The following is a 22,751-nucleotide window of genomic DNA, read 5'->3' on the forward strand; positions in this document are numbered from 1 at the left end:
GAACCTTTCAACAAGCAGATTCCCACCCTCCCCACCTCAGAGAAAGGGAGAGAATGGTGGAAAGAGAAAGGTAATTTGGGAGGTGTAAGGAGGCAGAGCATGCCCTCAAAGAGATTGAATGTGCTTGCTTGGCAGCTCCAGAGAGGACCCAGGAACTGGTAGGCAGGAGGTGGTTGACAAATATAACAATGGCCTGCAAATATTGCAGTCTTGCTCTCGCAGAGGAGAAGCTTCCTACCAGCCATCACTGCCCTCTGCAACTGAATCCTCCATGATTAAAGCAGAACTCATTTTTTGGCAAGTGTGGGGAGAGTCTGCCATTGATAAAAACCTCCTCCCACCTTCCCTGAACTTTCAATTTGTAATCTTCAGCATTGCAAATAAATATTGAAGGTTACCATTACCAATATATTGCATATTCTTATGTATTATTACATATTCTTATGTAATCCACTTGCCTGTTCTGGTCTGTCGCTCACTTCAGATTTGGATATGGTTTCTTCCACTTCATCGTCATATACTCTCTATAAAATTAATTCAGGTTTTTTTTAATTAAGTTTCAGCATCTGATACAAATAGCCTTCACAAGCAAAGGCAAGCCACCATGCTACCTGTACTATTAATACTTTTCAGTGGAAGAGCTGAACAGCAAGTGCCCAATGAAACAAGATTACGGCTTCTGTTTAGCCTGCACCGTCACAGGTAAAGTGGGTGGGGGGAGTTTTCAAGCCAAAGAGACAAACAATACCCCCTCCCCCATAGCCCCTCTCCTAAAATGATTATTTTACTTCATGTACATGATCCCCAAGTGGAAAATATGATAGTGAAGAAAGGAGCTGGGGGTTGTGAATCTGGTGGTCTGGAGGTATGTTCAGCTCCTCTTACCCATGTACTTTGGCTCCCTTTCACTTAAAACTAGTTATGCTATAGCATAATCTGAAAATTTACTGTTCAACAAGTCAGCCATTCCTCATTTTTTCATATTTGCATCCCGTTTCTTACACATCTCAGAGAGCAAGAATCTATCCTTGCATTATGGAATTCAAAAGCACCCAGTAATCAATTACATGCTTACATGATATTGTACTCGGAGTTGCAAGGGATAGGCACACAAATCAGATCTATTAGAACTATTGTGTTCATTACGACCACTTCCTTCTATGATGCCTTCTCATACTACACCAGAGTTGGCTTAAGCATATCTCACTTCATATCATAGTATTCAATTACTGCACACTCACATTTTCAATGAACTGTGTATTTGAAAGCATGAGGAAGCCATTGAAGACATTGTGCAGCCGGCAATCTACACTTTTGGTTTCGTGGATCAGCCTGTCCATTTGCTTCTTGATTTCATGTGTCCTGGAGATAGTTTGCTGGGAGAATTCTTGCAAAAACCGCAACAGCTACAAAAACAGAATATGCACTTGCTCAGACTTTGAAGCCATAGCTTAGAAACGGAAGTAATGATGTAAGACAAGGAGAACAGGGAAGTGTTCTTCCTACAAAATAATCAAGCTTGCTATCCAGCAACTAAAAAATGCAACACAGGCAGTTTATAGAAAGCAACTAAAAATATACTACCAACTGTGTAACAACCATATTTTTGGAGAATGAACTGAGAGTAGAATCTGAACTGTAATAAAGAAAGATCTCTATGTACTATAGAAGGTGTGAGGAACCTCCAGCCCACAGGCCAAACTTGGCTCACAGGCCCATTTGGCCTACAAGGCTGTTTTCCCCAAGGAATTCCACAGGCAAAACATGGCTATTGGGAAGAGCTCTTATACCCTACCACACCCCACATGTCGGACATTAAGAGGGTTCAGATGACCACCACTCCCATACACATTGTAAAAACAAGTACGTGCTTGCAGGGATGAATAGGTCAACCCTGCCACTCCCACCAACACATCTGGCAGCTAGCTATCCTTCTGGCATAGCACCAGATCAGGATGACTTGTAAGGAGGAGTATTATGTTCAGAGCTCTGGGTGGGCGGTGGGGGAGATGGCTGCTGGGTACAGTGGGGTGGGTATGCATGGATTTATGTTGGGCTGCAGGACTTTTGTTGTGGGGGGCAGAACCAAACTATCAGCAACACAAATGGTCAGTTAGCTTAGTATTTTTATTTTTCTACTTGATTTGGGGGGTGGCAGCTGCCCCCCTGCAACTCCCTGGCCATGCCCATGTGGGCAGAGCTTGCCACACACACACACATTCTTTCCATGGGTGTAAGGGATCATCTCTTATGATGCACAAAGCAATGGGGTGAAAGGCTGCGTCCGTCTCCTGGGTGACTTGCAAATGTCCACACATACAATACACAGGTGGTAGTGCCACAATTTGGCATCCCAACTGCCTTTAGGCACCACCACACTTAAACAAGATAGGTGGGGAACTAACATTGCACCACTTTTGCAACTCCACCGCCAGCGGAAGGGCGGCTCATTTCTGAAAGGAAGACACAAGCCACTTCTTCCTTCTGTTCCGACAGCAAAATGGGACTTGCTTGGAAGGTGGTGGACTCTCCTTCACTGGAGGTTTTTGAGCAGAGTTTGGATGGTCATCTGTCATGGATGCTTTGTAGTTAAGATTTGGGGTCCCTTATAAACCTACAGTTCTACAATTCCTCTTATTCTTCTGGCAGTGCATGCCTGCTACCTGGAGCATGTCGTGCCCTTCTCCCTATGGCGGCCAAGGCTTTTAAAGCATAAGAAGTAGGGTTTGCCACCTTTGTTCTGGCAAAACATAGAGCGGGCTGGGTTTTTCTTTTCTTTTCTTTTCATCTGGCTCTGAAGTGACTTCAAAACAATCAATTACATTACAACCTAGAGCAGCCTAACGGGATGGCCCCTCTGGAATTTGTCACGCATGCACACAAATTCGCAAATCTTGTGCTTGGCTATCTGGAGCTTAAACACACGACATTTCACACCCCCTTTAAAAAACCACATGCTTTTGGCCAAAGAATATGAAGAAGATTGGCAAAACAAACTAATGAACTACGCAGGACATATTACACAATTTGAAACCCAAGAGAGAAAAGGACATTGGTGTTTTTTTTTAAAAAGGGAAAATGTTTAAGGCATATATTGCAAGCTTTGTGTATAGGCTTCTACATTAGTCGAACTTCTAAATATCACTTGTAACATGATGAGTAAGATTTTAAAATTGGACTGTTAAGAATATAAGATTCTATAGATGTTCATGAATAAGTATAAAATAATGGAACCAGGACTGGGAGTGAAGTAAATTAAGATATATGAGTTAAATTTTGGATATGATGTTATTTTGGTTTTGTTGTTGTTATTACAAAATTAATAAATTGTATCTTTAAAAAAACTACACAACGTGCTTTTGGAGAGGATCCCTAACTTGGCAAAGAGAGAAAGAGACCTGAAATACAGGACGAAAACTGTTTATCAACACAGGACGTAGCATTTTACATTGAAGCAGGAGGCCATCCCGTATTACACAGGACAGGGGGCGACCCTAGCAGGGCAGGGCAAGGGGAACGACAGCAACGCCCCCCGTCCTCCGCAGGCACCCTGGGCTCTCTGCACGCGCTCAGGAGCGCTGTTGCCGCCGCCGCGAGGGTGGCAAACCCCCTAACGACGCGTTTATCCGGCAGCGGACCCGGCCTCTCACCCCCGCGTCGGCGGCCAAGGACCAGCACGGGCTCCCGGCTCGGACCTCCTCCAGGGACCAGGCTCGCTCCCACAGCAGCAGCGCCGCCGCAGCCGCCGCCGTAGCCCCGGGGGGAGCCTCCGCCGCCGCCGCCGCCCCCGACGAGGACGACGACGAGGACGAGGCGGGAGGAGAAGCGGCCGACGACGACATGGTCGCTGACAGGAAGACGCCGAGGCGCCCCTCGCGACGGCGGTTTAACGGCCGCCCTCGGCCCAGCGGTCAGCTGACTCCTCCCGGGCGGGTCGCGTGACTGGGCTGCCGGCTGTTAGAGGCAGGGGAAAAAAGGGCAGAGCCGCCCCGCGCTCCGCGGCTTCCGGCCTCATTTTCGAGATTTCGGAAGCGCGGTGGGAGGGAGGGAGGGAACCGTGAGGGCGCCTGCGCGAGAAAGGGCTGTACGTTCCGCATAGAGCCCCGCCCCCTTCTCATGGAATCGTTCAGAAAGGGGAAAGGGGTTCCATGGGTCATCTAGTCCACCCCCGCCCCCCGGCATAGCTGTCAATTTACAGATTTGAAAATAAGGGACCAGCAGCCTCGAAAATAAGGGATCAGCCGCCAAAATAATGGATTTGGGCTTGTTGTTGTTGAGTCGTTTAGTCGTGTCCGACTCTTCGTGACCCCATGGACCAGAGCACGCCAGGCACTCCTGTCTTCCATTACCTCCTGCAGTTTGGTCAAACTCATGCTGGTAGCTTCGAGAACACTGTCCAACCATCTTGTCCTCTGTCGTCCCCTTCTCCTTGTGCCCTCCTTCTTTCCCAACATCAGGGTCTTTTCCAGGGAGTCTTCTCTTCTCATGAGGTGGCCAAAGTATTGAAGCCTCAGCTTCAGGATCTGTCCTTCGGGTGAGCACTCGGAGCTGATTTCCTTCAGAATGGACAGGTTTGATCTTCTTGCAGTCCATGGGACTCTCAAGTGTCTCCTCCAGCACCAGAATTCAAAAGCATCCATTCTTCAGCGATCAGCCTTCTTTATGGTCCAGCTCTCACTTCCATACATCACTACTGGGAAAACCATGGCTTTAACTATATGGACCTTTGTTGGAAGGTGATGTCTCTGCTTTTTAAGATGCTGTCTAGGTTTGTCATTGCTTTTCTCCCAAGAAGCAGGCGTCTTTTAATTTCGTGGCTGCTGTCACCATCTACAGTGATTATGGAGCCCAAGAAAGTAAAATCTCTCAGTGCCTCCATTTCTTCCCCTTCTATTTGCCAGGAGGTGATGGGCCCAGTGGCCATGATCTTCTTTTTTCGATGTTGAGCTTCAGACCATATATTGTGCCCTCCTCTTTCACCCTCATTAAGAGGCTCTTTAATTCCTCCTCACTTTCTGCCATCAAGGTTGTGTCATCTGCATATCTGAGGTTGTTGATATTTCTTCCGGCAATCTTAATTCCGGCTAGGGATTTATCCAGCCCAAGCTTTCGCATGATTTGGGCTTAGCTTATACATAAATCCAGCACTCATGCTGCTTTTGCTGCGACTGACTGTGTTTTGCAGGGGTTTGACTAGATGATCCTAAGGGTCTACAACTCCAACCAAAGAAGAGTGGCAGACAAAACTGATGAACAGCGTTGAGATGGCAAAGCTTACAGGCAGAATTAGAAACCAGGAAGAGGACCTCTTTAATAAAGAATGGGGAAAGTTTATAATTTAGTTGAAAAGCTATTGTCAAGAGTTACATACATTGACAGAAAACTTGTAGTAAAAATGTGAACTGTGGATGGACAAATGATTTATAAAAATGGAGTTATGAAAGGGATGCAGAGGGGGAAATCGCTACATTAAGATGCTGCACTGGTTGGAGGGGATGCTAAGCAGCACGTCGGGGCTGCCGCCGTCCTGGTGCAAGGAGCTCCATCAGCCATTCCCCGCCTGAGAGAGAGGGAGGGAGGGAGAGAGACTCTCGCTCACGCCGCCCGCGAGCCCGGCATGAGGCAGATGCGGCGCTACCGCGGCCCTGAAGTGCCGCCCTTCTGCGTCCCTCCCCATCTCCTCCTCTTCCTCCTCCCTCAGGCCGCCTTCTCGGCTGCTGCCTCCGGCTTCCCCTGGCAGCGCGGCGGAGTCTCGCAAGAGAGGGGCTGCCTGCCCGCCCACCGCCACCTATCTCCTCATGATGCGCCCCTAAGGGGGAAAAGGGAGAGACGGAGATGCGTCAGCTTGTGCGCACGCGCTCTCTCACGGTGGAGGACCCTGAGCCGAGCTTCCCTCCCGAGCCGGGCGAGCATGAAACACGGGAAATTTAAGGGACATCATCAGTAAGGGACAGCAGCGGGACACGGCGCTGGGATAAGGGAGTTTCCCACCAAATAAGGGACGGTTGACAGCTATGCGCCCCGGCAGTGCAGGAATCTCAACCAAAGCATGTGGGGTTCTGAGAGTGAAGGCGATGAAGAGGAGGAAGATATTTATTTATAACCTGCCTTTCCCCCCCGCAACTAAAATAAGAGCAGCTCAAAACAAACGGGAGGACAAAGAAAAGAAGAAAAACCCAAGCTATATTATATATATTACAATTTAAAATACTCATTTTACATCCTTATCAATGACTTCTTCTCCTCTTTCCATGGTTCCTTTTACGTATCATAAATCCCTGCATATTTTACAAAAACTATACTGTTCAGTATTCCATTCTTGCATCCATCAAAACCCTTTTACACTGTTGAATTTACAAGAAGAACCAAGTGTTTGTTCTGTTTAATTTGACAACTTTTTACAAATCCGTTGCATTCTGTTGCCGACATTTACAACAGCGTTTTTAGATTTAGATTTAGATTTAGATAAATTTATTGTCATTGTCCGTATATACACAGTATACACAACAACGAAAATCAAACACCCACCCAAAGACCGGGTTCACATATACATTTGCACGTATCTCCGAACTCTCATCCTATTTAGACATAATCTATAAAACATAACATAATCCAGAATATAGCATGACCTATTAAAAACATAACATAACCTAAAACCTATCTCATTCCTTCCACTCCCTACTTACTAAACCTTGCAACTGGCCCTGAGATCATTATTTAGTGCAATCAGAGCTCTTGGATAGAAACTATTCAGAAGGCGTGTGGTTCGTGTTTTCATTGTCCTATATCTTCTGCCTGAGGGCAATAGTTCAAAGAAGTTGTGAGCAGGGTGGGTGGGATCTCTCAGAATATTATGTGACTTCTTCAAGATGCGAGACGTGAAGATCTCATCCAGGGTTGGTAGTCGGAGCCCAATAACGTTCTGGGCAATTTTAATTGTTCGCTGTAAAGCTTTTTTATCCGTTTCAGAGCTGCTCCCATACCACGATAATATACTATAGGTTAGGACACTCTCGATGGTACTATGATAATAGGACAGGAGTAGGTGCTGGGATAGATTCAGTCCCCTGAGCATTCTCAGGAAATACAACCTCCCCTGCACCTTCCTCACAACCATATTAACATTTGCAGTCCATGAGAGGTCCTCCGAGATATAAATGCCCAGGTATTTAAAACTACCAACCCTCTCCACTTCCTCGCCATTTATGTGCAATGGTAACAATACACTTTTCTTTCTCCTAAAGTCAATTATGAGTTCTTTGGTTTTTTTGGTGTTAAGCATAAGATTATTTTCTTTACACCATTGAATTAACCCCTGTACTTCTTTCCTATAAGCAGTCTCATCGTTCTCACTGATGAGCCCCACCACTGTTGTATCATCCGCAAATTTGATGATTGTGTTGGACTTATACAGTGGGGTGCAATCAAATGTGTACAGAGAATAGAGAAAGGGACTTAGCACGCAGAGATTTTTTGATTCAAGGTTGGACAGTTATGATGAGAGTGCATGTCGGATCTCGTCTTCAGTTTTCCTTTTTCTGCCATCCGTCCCTTGGAGCTCCCCGGGTCCCAAGCTGTTATTTGGCTCTGCTCAATGACCCACCCTTGCATCGTGATGTTCTCCTTCTGGTGCCGAATATATCGGTTTTTATGCCTCTGTCCTTTTATGTTTGTACATACTTTATGGGCTAATAGCCGTAAATAAATAAATATAAATAAATATATATATATAAGGTCTCTGATTTTTTAAAATTAAATGTAATGTTTTATTGATTGTGAAAATTGTATAGATATGAACAAAATGGTATATTATTTTTACAAAAGTTACAAAAAAGAAAACTCACATAGCAGTAGGTTTCAAAACTCTTCATGATCAGTGTACCAGTATATACACTATCTTGTAATAAACATGTCAAGAATTATTCCAGAAGGTCTCGCCAGCATGATTTCAGTATAACATCTGCACCCTCAAATCCGCACCCTCAAATTAATTGTAATTAATGTTGGAATCTGCAGTTCTGCCCTTTGGAATCCAGAACTCAGCTTTGTGATCTTCTGGTACCTAGTTAATAGTGTACTGGATGGACTAAAACCATTTTATGTGGTGTATCTTGCAAGTGTTGGGCTAAACTCCTACAGCAATTCTGCAGAGTACTGTATATGAAGGCAAAAAAGTTTTTGTTTTTAAAGCCAGTTGGGTTTACATGAAATTACCTAGTCTTGGCCACAAGGTGGGGCAAGGGAACATGGAACCTCTGGAAGTGACTATTGATGTGATCATGAATTGGGCAACTTGCAAAAAGCAGGTGCAAAAATCCTTTCTTGGGCTGACTGGCAAAAGCAGTTGGTTTGTAGCCCTTTCCAGTGCTGTTCTCTAGCCGTCCCCTCACTGAATTACTCTTGGAAATGCCAAGCAGTCTGGAGTATCAATTTGCTCTGATTTTGAGTAACATTTTTTTCCAGAGACATAGGTTAATAAACATTTCCTTGGGCTGTACTGTATTTGATACACTGATATATAGATTTTATTGGATAGGGGTTTACTTCATAAACACTCTCCATCAGTTCCAGTTGAAAACTTATCTTTAAAAGCCTGAAAAAATAGTAAAAGATTACCAGAATCCTCTCTAGCCTTACATCACCGTGTGTGTGTGTGTGTTCCACAATCAAGCATCCAAGATTATTTTATCAGGACAGCTTCCCTCACCCTTGAATTAAGTAAGCCTCAAAAATGTGTTTCCCTGTCTCCCATTCTAGCAGGCAAGAAAAAAGGACTAGCTGTTCAGACATTCAGGCTCCTTTCATCCTGTTCTTCTGACATAATTAGTTGTTACAAGGGGTGAAATGATAGCGTAGACATATTAACTTGTTCATTCTCAATTCTTTTTTCCGTTTCTGAAAAAGGTTAGACACTCAGGCTCTTCAGGCTAAAATCACCAAAGTGGACTCTTCCGACAATGCAATTAAAATCTCAGCTCCAGCCACAGAGCCATGAAGGCTCTGGCTTAACTATCTCCCTGCCCTAGATCCCAGTCTAACAAGTGAGGGATCAATAGGTTCATGGCTGGCCCGAGAGATTTGGGCAGCCGAGGTGAACGACAAAATGGTGCCTTCCCCATCTTGGGTGGAAGGGGTGAAGGAACCTATACATTGGGAACCAGGTGAGGGGGGGGGATAAAGATCAACTTTGGGAACAAGCAGGAAGTGGGAATCAAAGGGCATTGCAGAGGGGAAAGGGGTCTGCTCTGTATTATATAGGACAAGTGGCAACCCTATGTGTAGATCCTGCTGCCTGAGGCACCTTGCCTCATGGGTGGGCCGGCCCAGAATATGTTAGCTCAAATGTAGACTAGGTGACCCAGCCGTAGTAGGTGAGCATATTCAGATGCAAGCATATTGGGAGTGGGGAACATCAGGAGCATAGCTGTCAACTTACAGATTTGAAAATAAGGGACCAGCAGCCTCAAAAATAAGGGATCGGCAGCCAAAATAAGGGATTTTCAGGGCACAGGTATGTTCAACTTCTGAGCCCCTCCAAGCCAAAGGCAGAAAGCCCAGCCAGCAGCCAAACGAAGCCTCAAGCGGTGGTTCCCACAGCGCAGCAACCCGGCAAAGGGGATGCAGCAAGGGAAACCACGTCACCTCTCCGCTGGGAAGCGCTGAGCAAAGGCGAGTCCCCAGGCAACGCAGCCGATTTGATCGGCACAAGGCATGCAAGCTCCACCCCCAGTCATTCTTAGACTCCTTATTGGGTGAGCAACGCAGCCAAGCAACACAGTTGGAGCCTCCCTCCTCCCTGGCCGGCAGGGAGGGAGGGAGGGAGAGGAGGGAGGAAACCCAGGAAATTTAAGGGACATCATCAATAAGGGACAGCAGCGGGACACGGCGCTGGGATAAGGGAGTTTCCCGCCAAATAAGGGACGGTTGACAGCTATGATCAGGAGCTGCTCTGGGAACCAGTAGCATACAATAGTGATGAGAAACCTTTTGCATTATTATCGTGGGTGCCATTTCCTTGCGGCCCACATGCCTTGGGTAGTCCAGAGCCTGCGGTGGGTGAGACCAGAGGCCAGAGGGTAGAACCATCCCTTTTCTCTCTTGTTTTCTGCTTTCTCCTTCTTTTGCTTCCTCCCATCCAACAGGCTGGCAGGAGAAGGACCAATTGCTCTTTTCAGAGAGGGGGCTTCTTCCTTCCTTGTCCCACCATCCCACTTTAGTCCCACCCCCACTTTGCCCTTTCTCTCTCCCTCAGGGCTCCCAGGCTGTTATATACCGGAGTTCTCATTAACGGTTTTCGGTAATTCTCCATTTTGTTTATCAAAGGCTGCTTCACTCCACCGACTGATGTGACTCAAGGGGTTAAGTGTTTCATTTAGGAAATTGCGCTGTTCTCTGTGCTACTTAACATCATTTCAGACTCCATCTGGCATTAAGCTTTGACATCTGGGCTTATAGATGGACACTATCAAGGATTTAATTGGATTTTGCCACCAGGGGAAGAAATGCTCAACTTGCTGCAGCAACATGGTGGAAAGGCAGTGATGCCCGATCAGAATCCAGTGGCAGTTTAAAGATTCCTGCATTTAAGATTCACCCTAGTCGCAGATTTCTGAGATATTAAACGGGTTGGTTCAGACAAGGCTGCTGAGCCAATGGGCAAAACGTAAAGGTAAAGGTACCCCTGCCCGTATGGGCCAGTCGTGACCAACTCTAGGGTTGCGTGCCCATCTCGCTCAAGAGGCCAGGAGCCGGCGCCGTCCGAAGACACTTCGGCGTCACGTGGCCAGCGTGACGAAGCTGCAACTGGCGAGCCAGCGCAGCACACGGAACGCCGTTTACCTTCCCGCTATAAAGCGGTACCTATTTATCTACTTGCACTTAGGGGTGCTTTTCGAACTGCTAGGTGGGCAGGAGCTGGGACCGAACGACGGGAGCTCACCCCGCCGCAGGGATTCGAACCACCGACCTTACGATCAGCAAGTCCTAGGCACTGAGGTTTTACCCACAGCGCCACCTGCGTCCCCCACAGCGCCACCTGCATCCAAAACATACAGGATGAATAACTTGCATGCCCTCCATGGCTTCTCCATGGCTACTGCTGCCTGCCTCCTCGCTTGGGCTGCAACCACCACAGCCCAGCCCCATGCAATGCACCAGCTCTGGGGGGGGGGCAGGCAGAGGTTAGAGCCCCCAGGGTGGGAAGAAAGGGGGAGTGGAGCACAAGGAGTCTTTATTTTATTTTATTTTATTTTATTTTATTATTTTCAATGCTTTGTGCATCTGCATCTAATTTTGTTTCCTTCTAAAATTTATAGATTGGTGTGTGTTTTCCTTTTTGTTAATCTACCAAAGAACAGCACAGCATAAAATAAAATCAGAATTAATGTGTTTTCTCAGGCCTGGGAAGGGGGTGCGTGTGTGTCGTTGGTATAAGGGTGGTATAAACGCTCTGGGGGATGACAAAAAAATGGAACGGTCAAGGAGGGTCAGTTGGCAGTGGGGAGTGAGAAATGTCCCTATTTTCATCTAAGGAATGTTGGCAAGCTTCCTCAGATGACCTTGGCAAACGTGTTCACAGATATGTGGTTGTTGTTGTTGTTTAGTTACTAAGAATGACAGGGGAATTCCATACAAATCTGGGGTGGAGGAGGAGGCTAAATGCAGGGCGATTTCCAAGAAAATACGCTGCTGGTGTTGCACTGGGACCAAGTGGAAGGAACCTTGTACGAGGAATGGTTCTTGGGTTCCATAGATTTCAATATAGAAGCTTTGCCACCCGCAGAACTGAGTTCGGTGGAATTGTCAGCATCAGACGCTCTCAAAGGTTGCTGGGTAAAAAGAATTGAGGGCAAATACACCATTTTCCCAGAACTAGCAGGAACCTTTTCTTTACCCATCCTGTTTGTTTAAAGCAAATTTTTATTTTGCAACACTCCCACCATTGTACCAAGCTTTAAGGCTGCAGTTTACACTTGTCTCGTTTTAATTAAGTATAAGGTCAAATCGCAACTAACAAACTGGGCCAGAATTTCAGGGAACCAAAGGTGCTTGCATCAAAGAGCTCAGTTGCTGAAGCCCATGTGCAGATGACACAACCTTGATGGCAGAAAGTGAGGAGGAATTAAAGAACCTCTTAATGAGGGTGAAAGAGGAGAGCACAAAATATGGTCTGAAGCTCAACATCAAAAAAACAAAGATCAGGGCCACTGGTCCCATCACCTCCTGGCAAACAGAAGGAGAAGAAATGGAGGCAGTGAGAGATTTTACTTTCTTGGGCTCCATGATCACTGCAGATGGTGACAGCAGCCACGAAATTAAAAGACGCCTGCTTCTTGGGAGAAAAGCAATGACAAACCTTGACAGCATCTTAAAAAGCAGAGACACCACCTTGCCAACAAAGGTCCGTATAGTTAAAGCTATGGTTTTCCCAGTAGTGATGTATGGAAGTGAGAGCTGGACCATAAAGAAGGCTGATCGCCAAAGAATTGATGCTTTTGAATTATGGTGCTGGAGGAGACACTTGAGAGTCCCATGGACTGCAAGAAGATCAAACACATCCATTCTGAAGGAAATCAGCCCTGAGTGCTCACTGGAAGGACAGATCGTGAAGCTGAGGCTCCAATACTTTGGCCACCTCATGAGAAGAGAAGACTCCCTGGAAAAGACCCTGATGTTGGGAAAGATTGAGGGCACAAGGAGAAGGGGACAACAGAGGACAAGATGGTTGGACAGTGTTCTCGAAGCTACCAGCATGAGTTTGACCAAACTGCGGGAGGCAGTGGAAGACAGGAGTGCCTGGCGTGCTCTGGTCCATGGGGTCACGAAGAGTTGGACATGACTAAATGACTAAACAACAATGTGGCATTTCACTGGTCCATCTGGCCTGACATTGCAAAGTTAGGTCCCCCAGAGTATGGGACTTATTAAAACTGATTTTCCTTCAGCTTTGGTCACCTATTTAACTTCTCCACCAGTAGGAAAATTGACTTTCAGATGTACCCCAAAGAAAGTCACACAAATAAAATGCCTCTTGAAAGTTATTAAGCAGGACACCATTTTCAATTTAAAAACAAAAAACCCATGACTTTATCAGCGTAAGACCTTCCGTTTCCCCAAAAGATAATATAATTACACATGAATCATCAGGGTCAGCAATATGCCACAATACAAGGCACAAAAAACCTATTTGTTGTCTAAGTAACCTCACAGTTTAAAAAACACAAACATGGTGTGCCATTAACATCCATATAATTATAACATTAAGGGATGCGGGTGGCTCTGTGGGTTAAACCACAGAGCCTAGGGCTTGCCGATCAGAAGGTTGGCGGTTCGAATCCCCACGACGGGGTGAGCTCCCGTTGCTCGGTCCCAGCTCCTGCCAACCTAGCAGTTCAAAAGCATGTCAAAGTGCAAGTAGATAAATAGGTACCACTCCGGCGGGAAGGTAAACGGCATTTCCGTGCACTGCTCTGGTTCTCCAGAAGCGGCTTAGTCATGCTGACCACATGACCCAGAAGCTGTACGCCGGCTCCCTTGGTCAATAAATCAAGATGAGCGCTGCAACCCCAGAGTCGGTCACGACTGGACCTAATGGTCAGGGGTCCCTTTACCTCTACCTTAATTATAATATTATAACATTATAACACAGGGGGTGTTATTTCCCACTGATAAGCAGCCCTCCTCTGCTCAGATTTAATGTTAATATACCCAAACTGAGGACTTAGAATTCTTCAGATATTCTTCTTGTGCAAAAAGAATTTAGCAGAGAGAGTATTTAAGAGAGAGAGCCTTCTGGCAGTTCCCTCACTGTGGGAAGTGAGGTTACAGGGAACCAGGCAGAGGGTCTTCTCGGTGGTGGCGCCCGCCCTGTGGAACACCCTCCCACCAGATGTCAAGGAAATAAACAACTACAGTACCTGACTTTTAGAAGACATCTGAAGGCAGTCCTGTTCAGAGAAGTTTTTAATGTTTGATATTTTATTCCGTTTTTAATATTCTGTTGGGAGCTGCCCAGAGTGGCTGTGGCAACCCAGCCAGATGGGCGGCATATAAAATAATAAAAAATTGTTGTTGTTGTTATACTGAAAGGCCTTTTTGGTATTCTTGCAAATATGTTCGTTTATTTCAGGACTGGCCCAAGACATTTTGGCCCCTGAGGCAAACCCCCAAATGGTCCTCTCCTCCCCACTAGAGAAGAAGGAGTGAATGATGATCTATATCAGGAACAAGTGGGGAAGAAAGATTGACATCAGGATCTGTTGCCCCTGGGGATCCTGCCACCCGAGGCAGTGGCCTCACTTGGCCTCATGTGTGGGCCAGTCCTGGTTTATTCATAAGCGTATGCTTCCATGTTTCGGTCAACCAAAGTAGCTGATCTGTTCACTTATTTTATTTTAGCAGCTTTTATCCTGGTTATATTGCTTATGCTATGGTGACAAAAGCAGCAAACTTAGTTACGGTAATTAGAAAGACAGATAAAGGTTGAGGGTGGGGGAATGGCATTTTATACTGGAAAACAGGAGTCTAAGACGGTAGTCCTATACTCAAGTTATCCAGCGGTGAGCTCCATTGAGCTCAATGGAGCAGACATGTAGGACAGTGATCTAGTTTATTGTGTTGTCAAAGAACAGAACGCTGTTGGGACACTTGTTATGGGCACTAAAACTGAACATGGAATATTTAAGCCATTTTTAGAACAAATGAGAAAGTCACATAGGCAAAGAGTTCAAGTCAAATAAGCAAATAAAATAACTTTTTATTCATGCGTTTTGGAATCAGTGGTCTAGAACTGAAATGTCTCATTCCTATCCAAATAAAACGACTATCACATAAAACGACTGCGAGGGGTAATTCATTGTTTATTCCAGGTGACTTATTTAAACTTTGAATAGCTTACTCATAGCAGGTCAGTGCAACAATAGCTTTCCCCAAATGTGCTCTCCCCGGCATTTGCGCTTTCCCCAAATATCTCTTTGATGGTCTGCCAGAACACAGATCCCTTGAACTTAATTCTTCTTAATTCGCTTATTTTTGAATCAAAGTGAGGTGACTGCTTCATCATTCTCTTGAGGTTACAGGCAAACACAGGTGATCCGTATTAATGATCCATTGGCCTAACACTACGGTTCTAAAAATAACGTTGGAAGGCTGCCCTCCTAGAAAACGAGGCCAGGACAAATGAGACAAGCTTGCCCATTGTCCGATTGTGTTCAGGTTCCTGCAATTTGGCAACTATTGTTGATGCCCCCAGTATAAATTCACAAACAATGTTTGGAAAAAGCCTCAGAGGTCTCCGGACGTGTGGAACACTGCTGTGATGGTGAGTCACACTCTTGTGGAATGTATGGTATTAGATTAAGAATGTGATCTTATATATATTTTCATGGAAGCAACTCATGATGACTTCAGTACTTTCAAATATCACTCTGATCCTTCGCAGAGTTAGGCACACACAAATTCATTGATTTAAATTGGCTTAAGGGTTCCTAGGGATGTATAAGGCATTTATTTGTGTTCTGCTCTGCAGTCTTTTCATACAGCTCCGTTTCTCTTCTTTTGCAGTCCAGCTTCTGATGAAACTATTATTATTATCATCATTATTATTTAAATTTGTATACTGCCCTATACCCACAGGTCTCAGGGCAGTTATGTCATTAAACTCTCCATCCACTAATATAATATTGCAGTCGGTTGTCGAACGTACAGTGGTACCTCGGGTTAAGTACTTAATTCGTTCCGGAGGTCTGTACTTAACCTGAAACTGTTCTTAACCTGAGAAATCACTTTAGCTAATGGGGCCTCCCGCTGCCACCGCGCCGCCAGAGCATGATTTCTGTTCTCATCCTGAAGCAAAGTTCTTAACCCAAGGTACTATTTCTGGGTTAGCGGAGTCTGTAACCTGAAGCGCCTGCAACCTGAAGCGTATGTAACCCGAGGTACCACTGTAATCCGTTCCGGAAGCCCATTCGGCTTCTGAAATGTTCGACAACCGAGACATGGCTTCCGATTGGTTGCAGGAGATTCCTGCACTCAAGTGGAAGCTGTGTCGGACGTTTGACTTCCAAAAAATGTTTGAAAACTGGAGCACCATAATTCAAAAGCATCCATTCTTCGGCGATCAGCCTTCTTTATGGTCCAGCTCTCACTTCCATACATCACTACTGGGAAAACCATAGCTTTAACTATACGGACCTTTGTTGGCAAGGTGATGTCTCTACTTTTTAAGATGCTGTCCAGGTTTGTCATTGAGCATTTTACTTTCATACAACTAGGATTATCTTCCTAGGAGCAGCCTTCTCCAAGCTTTGGCTCTCAGTGTGGTTGAACTACGGTAACCTGCTTCTTTTCTCAGCACTGGCCAGGCTCTCTGGGGGGCAATGCTGGTTTTGGAGACCCAAGGTTGGGGAAAGGCTGTTAGAAATGTTTAATCTTCCAGCAATATTTTTAGACTTTACTTCTTCTTTTGCTTTCTATGGTGTTTGCTGCTTCGCATGTCCATTCCAACAATTCACTGTAACAGCTGAGACGCTTGTTCCAATTCTGTCTCTCTCTCCCCCACAGAAGTTCCTGCTGTTCCTCTTCCTGATCCTTGCCCTCTTGGGGACCTTGTGTAACGCCCAGTGCTCAATAAAAGCAGCTGACGAAAAGGGTAAGAATTCAGTGTTTGAATGTTGCCATGCTTAGAAAAACAGGATTTACAGAGGCAGAAGATGCTCCTCACGATTTTTCTCCAGCATGATCTAGGGTTGCACAAGAAGGACAGTCCCATGAGTTACTCTGATGCTACTCAGAGTAATTGCTGGAGTGATGCCCTGAGCTTAGAGTCTCTCTTTGCAGACAGTGAGAATTGAGCCTTTTGCTATCTATATTGCCCAATTCCACCATAGGAGAGGCGTGTCTTCTGATTCTAGGGTTATGCTCTACTGCAACCTTTGCCAGGTGTTTTGGATTACAGTTCCCATCAGGAACCCCTCCCCACCTTCTCACTATATAGAAGGATCTGGCAACTTCTGTTTCAGTGTATCTGAAGAAGTGTGCATGCACACGAAAGCTCATACCAAGAACTAACTTAGTTGGTCTTTACGGTGCTACTGGAAGGAATTTTTTTAGTTCCCATCAGGGTTAGGAAGAAAATTGTGGAGAAGGAACTTTGACAGTAAATTTAGAATTTGGCATATTCGGAGTGAATATGGGCTTTCAAAACCTTTTGCTGGGTTGGGAAGCGGCAGGCAAAATATCAGCCGCATTTTACCTGTATTCAAAGTTTGGCACCTCGGTGCCAAAACTATCATGGCAGCAAATAGTGGGACCAGAGGCAGCAGAAGGGCCAGGAAGAGGAAAGAGAGAGAAAGAGAAAGGGAGGGGGGGGGAGAGAGAGAGAGAGAGAGAGAGAGAGAGAGAGAGAGCTGGCACAAGTAGATCTGGCTGGCTGTTTTTGTGTAAACAGAAGTGATGTATAACACAAGAAGCAAGAATGGATGTTCTGAAGTTGAGACCCACACCGTGGCCTCCAAGATATTCTAAATTTATTTATTTATTTATTTGACAAGGCTTATAAACAGCCTACAGTGGTACCTCAGGTTACATACGCTTCAGGTTACAGACTCCACTAACCCAGAAATAGTGCTTTAGGTTAAGAACTTTGCTTCAGGATGAGAACAGAAATTGTGCTCCGGCGACGTGGCAGCAGCGGGAGGGCCCATTAGTTAAAGTGGTGCTTCAGGTTAAGAACAGTTTCAGGTTAAGTACGGACCTCCGGAACGAATTAAATACTTAACCCGTGGTACCACTGTAGTTGTTGTTTTTTAAAAAAACAACTTCTAGGCAGCTTACATGGAATGATAGAAAACATTTGTTTATTTATTGCTTCTTAACATTTATATAAAAGGGATGCATGTGGCGCTGTGGTCTAAACCACTGAGCCTCTTGGGCTTGCCGATTGGAAGATTGGCGGTTCGAATCCCTGCGACGGGGTGAGCTCCCGTTGTTCGGTCCCAGCTTCTACCAACCTAGCAGTTCGAAAGCACGTCAAAGTGCAAGTAGATAAATAGGTACCGCTCCGGCGGGAAGGTAAACGGTGTTTCCGTGCGCTGCTCTGGTTTCGCCAGAAGCGGTTTAGTCATGCTGGCCACATGACCCAGAAAAACTGTCTGCGGACAAACGTTGGCTCCCTCGGCCAGTAAAGCGAGATGAGCGCCCCAATCCCAGAGTCCTCTGTGACTGGACTTAACTGTCAGGGGTCCTTTACCTTTTTAACATTTATATAACAGCTTGATGGTAAGAAAAAGAAGCTCAAAGCAGTTCATAAGCGAATAGCAAAAAGTCATGGACAGGTGGACTGAAGCTTCACTGAAGCAAGTCGTCTTGTAGCAAGCAAAAACCCCAGTTTCTGACTCTGGTTTTTATAAATTTCTAGAGTCCAACCAGCATTGTTTGTTTGTTCTGCACATTTCAGGATGCTTTAAACATGGGAGGTGGCACCGTGTGAATGCTGTATGGAAAACTAACAACTGCCAAAGATGTGAATGCAAACCAAAAGAACTGATATGCTGCAGCTTGTAAGTTCAAGTTCTAAAAACAAGTTTATGGGTGTTTTTTAATTGCTGGCATTTCTTTCTAAGTACCCAAGAACATATGAGACACGTGGTTACATATGCAACCCTAGTTTATCCAGTACATGCTTGGGGCTGCAATGCCATTTATAGCCTTACCTGCGAGTAACTGCATAGAATTCTATGGGACTTGTTGTTGTTTAGTCGTTTAGTCGTGTTCGACTCTTTGTGACCCCATGAACCAGAGTACGCCAGGCACTCCTATCTTCCACTGCCTCCCGCAGTTTGGTCAAACTCATGCTGGTAGCTTGAGAACACTGTCCAACCATCTCGTCCTCTGTCGTCCCCTTCTCCTTGTGCCCTCATTCTTTGCCAACATCACGGTCTTTTCCAGGGAGTCTTCTCTTCTCATGAGGTGGCCAAAGTATTGGAGCCTCAGCTTTATGATGTGTCCTTCCAGTGAGCACTCAGGGCTAATTTCCTTCAGAATGGATGCGTTTGATCTTCTTGCAGTCCATGGGACTCTCAAGAGTCTCCTCCAGGACCAGAATTCAAAAGCATCAATTCTTCCGCAATCAGCCTTCTTTATGGTCCAGCTCTCACTTCCATACATCACTACTGGGAAAACCATAGCTTTAACTATACGGACCTTTATTGGCAAGGTGATGTCTCTGCTTTTTTTACTCCAAATACAGTAAATTTTTTACTCTTTTGTAACTACCACCTGCTACTTATTGCATCCCAAGCCAACATATCCCAGTCAACCATCACACATAAAATACCAGTCAACGCTACCTTTCTGCACATTTAATTTATATTCAATAACGATTTGGGGCTCTTGAACATTGAGAATGTAAGAACATTGTTTTATTTATATACTTAGAAATCAACAACATTGCTTTCACTTCGAATGCTCCCCTCTCCTTTGTGGTGTGAATTACCTCAGCCCCCAAACTCATTTGCGGTCCTGGGGCTAGTGAATTTTGCATTGGCATCTCCAGGTAAATTATCGGCTAAAGCACCTCTTTAATGTTCCTCAAGAATAGCATAAGAGCCATGTGTCTGTACTTTCAGGACTGAATGAGGCTAAGCAGATTTCTCTCCTATTTTAGCTAATGACACTGAAATGCCAGTTCAGGTGTTTGAACTTTAGCACATGTTTTCAGCCACTGCGCTTGCAGACCCTCCAAGTGTCCCTGATTTCCAGGGATAGTCCTGGATTTACAGAAGCTGTCCCCAGGGCTTTCCCCCCCTACCAGAACTCACTGGAACTCAGTTCCGGCACCTCTCAGGTGGGCACCATTGCCATTATAAGAAAACAAGGGAGGTGTTCATGGTGAATTCCAGCAACTCTTTTTCTAGAAAAATAGCACTGGATGTTCCTGTTTTCATCAGAAAATGTTGGAAGGGACATCTCTGTTTTCATCGGTGTTAAGTTGTGGGTGAACATATCAGATGACACAGCGATTCTTCAAACAGCTCTTGTTTATTCACAGGCCAGAACTGAACTGAACTGAAGGGTTCAGTCAGCCTGCTTATACAGTGGTGCCTCGCAAGACGAAATTAATCCGTTCCGCGAGTCTCTTCGTCTTGCGGTTTTTTTCGTCTTGCGAAGCACGGCTATTAGCGGCTTAGTGGCTATTAACGGCTTAGCGGCTTAGCAGCTTTAAGAAAAAGGAAACAAACTCGCAAGAAGTCGCAAGACGTTTCATCTTGCAAAGCAAGCCCGTAGGGAAATTCGTCTTGCGGAACGACTCAAAAAATGGAAAACTCTTTCGTCTTGCGCGTTTTTCGTCTTGCGAGGCATTCGTCTTGCGAGGTACCACTGTACAATGTAACTGTAGCAATTTTCTAAAACTATCCAATCACTGAACGTCACTTTCGATCCCTTATTTGCATAACTATCTACAGTATCCCCCTGCTGGCCCAGGGTGAGAACTTCAGTACATAACAATTGGAGAAACGTTGAAGGGTATGGAATAGGACAGGCATAGGCAAACTCGGCCCTCCAGATGTTTTAGGACTACAACTCCCATCATCCCTAGCCAAGAGGACCAGTGGTTAGGGATGATGGGAACTGTAGTCTCAAAACATCTGGAGGGCCGAGTTTGCCTATGCCTGGAATAGGATGTTCCTATTTTCATTGGATAAATATTGGAGGGAGTGCAATTGTATGTAAGATTGCTGGAAAGTAACGCCTGTAATAATTAATATGTCAGGTTAGAGATTGTTTTCTGCCATTGAATGCATTCGCATGCCTCTGAAGTGGTTCTTCGTCTAAATTCCATTCCTAAAGTTTAAAACCACAAACGCTGCGGCCCTCTGGAGACTGTGCTGATTTTGACTCTAGTCGTCTTAGTTTTCCTGTCATCTCTGCCATATGGCCTGACTCTCTGTCTTCATTGTTTATAGAGTTTTCAGACCTATCAACTACGACAGGGAGAAGTGTGTTGCCATGTTCCACAAGCGAAGCTGCTCTATCCGTGTGGTGAACAAGACCGATCCTGCAAAACGTTGCGAGGTCTTTGCTGGCGTTGGTTAACACCTGTCTGTGGGTTTCTATTCTGGCCAGGTCTTTTAGGAAGACAAGGGGCAATAGGTCAAGGAATGTAATTCTTCACATTTATTTAGGGAACCACAAATGTACTAATTTCAACCTTTCCTGGTTGTTATCTTCTCAAATACTCCACCTCTATTACTAAGCAGCTTCTGATTTTGTAAGATGAGTTCATTCATTGTTTTTTTAATCAAAAAAAGAATCGCAGCTTGATTACTCAAATGCACCCAAAAGCTATCATAGATCACTATGCAATGATTTAGTTTGATTTCCTGGTCATTCATTATCTAGTACAGTTCCTGAAACAAAAATTCCCCTGTAGGAACGAGCTACAGAAAACATTCTCTAACTACTCTAGTACGAAAACATTGGAAAGCAAACTGAAATTTTTCAACATGGGAACAATCAGGTGTCAAGTCAAATTTCAAAAAGAAAGTATATCTTTCAATACTTGCATTAATATTAAACCTCAAATATCTGAAAGACCGTCTTTATCTCTTCAGACCAACTTCCATATTAAGATAAGCTGAAAGAGATCTTTTGGTAGTTTCAGCATCCAAAGAAATGGAAGAAATGGTGATCTGGGAGAGAGATTTGTCTGTGCTGAGGGATGGATGAATATGCCTGAATCCATTCCAATATTCATTTGAACTGACACTTGGTATTTTCTATTCTACTGCGACTGGTTTATTTTGCACAAGTTTGCGTTCTGTTTTTTATTTAGGATACAATAGAAAGACATATCCCAACCACCAACAGATATTTACAAATCCAGTACTTTCCCTGTGTGTTCCAGAGGGGCAGCCCCATTAGCATTTTGCAGCAAAAATAAATAAAGCGCTTTAAAGACAAAATGAACTAAGTGACCGACCACAAAGCCATCCGTGGCCGCAAACCTAACAAGGGGCAGGTCCACACCACACACATCTCATGCACATTTAAAGCACATGATTTCCCTCAAAAAATCCCAGGAACTTCAAATGATATGAAACCTTTTGTGCAAAATTGTTAAGGGAACCAAGTAGCCCATTTTTTTAAATAATAGTTTTTATTAAGTTTTCCATTTCAACAATCCAATCACATCACATTGAATATTCCAAATTGTACAAATACATATCATAAAGTCCAAATATTTTGTCAAATTATGATTTTTTTTGTTTGGGGTTCCCATGCTTCAAGTTCAGTAGGGTCCAATCATCTCATGTTTCTACTGCCTTGAGTGTCCACTAGTCCCTTCTTTAAATTTCCTGACAGTAAGAGCTGTTCGACAGTGGAATTTGCTGCCAAGGAGTGTGGTGGAGTCTCCTTCTTTGGAGGTCTTTAAGCAGAGGCTTGACAACCATATGTCAGGAGTGCTCTGATGGTGTTTCCTGCTTGGCAGGGGGTTGGACTCGATGGCCCTTGTGGTCTCTTCCAACTCTATGATTCTATGATTCTAAATCCCAAGTAGCCCATTTTTAGCCTGTGGAAAGCATTAAAATGCTCTTGTACGGCAGTTGCAAGAAGGGGTTTTCCATGTTGATCCCTGCAACCAGTCCCTCCCCACGCATGATCTCCTAACTGAGGGCCTTCTGAAGCTTCTCTCGCTGTGAGAATCATCAAAATCACAGAATTGTAGAGTTGGAAGGGACCCCAAGGATAAT

At 44.9% G+C, this 22,751-nt stretch overlaps 2 protein-coding genes across 2 annotated transcripts; one reads left to right on the plus strand and one right to left on the minus strand.

The window, feature by feature from the left end:
- Positions 1 to 431: 431 nt before the first annotated feature.
- On the minus strand, positions 432 to 3,941 carry LOC309532955 (WASH complex subunit 2-like; the record flags this gene model as incomplete). Its single annotated transcript, XM_082223739.1, has 3 exons — positions 3,651 to 3,941; positions 1,242 to 1,406; positions 432 to 524 (listed from the first exon to the last, which is right to left on the minus strand). The coding sequence occupies exons 1-3, from the start codon at positions 3,840 to 3,842 to the stop codon at positions 432 to 434; spliced, it is 450 nt and encodes a 149-aa protein (XP_082079865.1). The 5' UTR covers positions 3,843 to 3,941.
- A 7,717-nt stretch (positions 3,942 to 11,658) lies between these two features.
- On the plus strand, positions 11,659 to 21,093 carry MSMB (microseminoprotein beta; the record flags this gene model as incomplete). The annotated part of the gene is made up of 4 exons (XM_082223740.1): positions 11,659 to 11,832; positions 16,561 to 16,648; positions 18,455 to 18,557; positions 20,964 to 21,093. The coding sequence occupies 4 exons, from the start codon at positions 11,659 to 11,661 to the stop codon at positions 21,091 to 21,093; spliced, it is 495 nt and encodes a 164-aa protein (XP_082079866.1).
- Between the last annotated feature and the right edge of the window lie 1,658 nt (positions 21,094 to 22,751).

This window comes from Podarcis vaucheri (genome assembly GCF_965113315.1).
Source record: "Podarcis vaucheri genome assembly, chromosome: 5".
Classification (NCBI taxonomy): Eukaryota; Metazoa; Chordata; class Lepidosauria; order Squamata; family Lacertidae; genus Podarcis; species Podarcis vaucheri.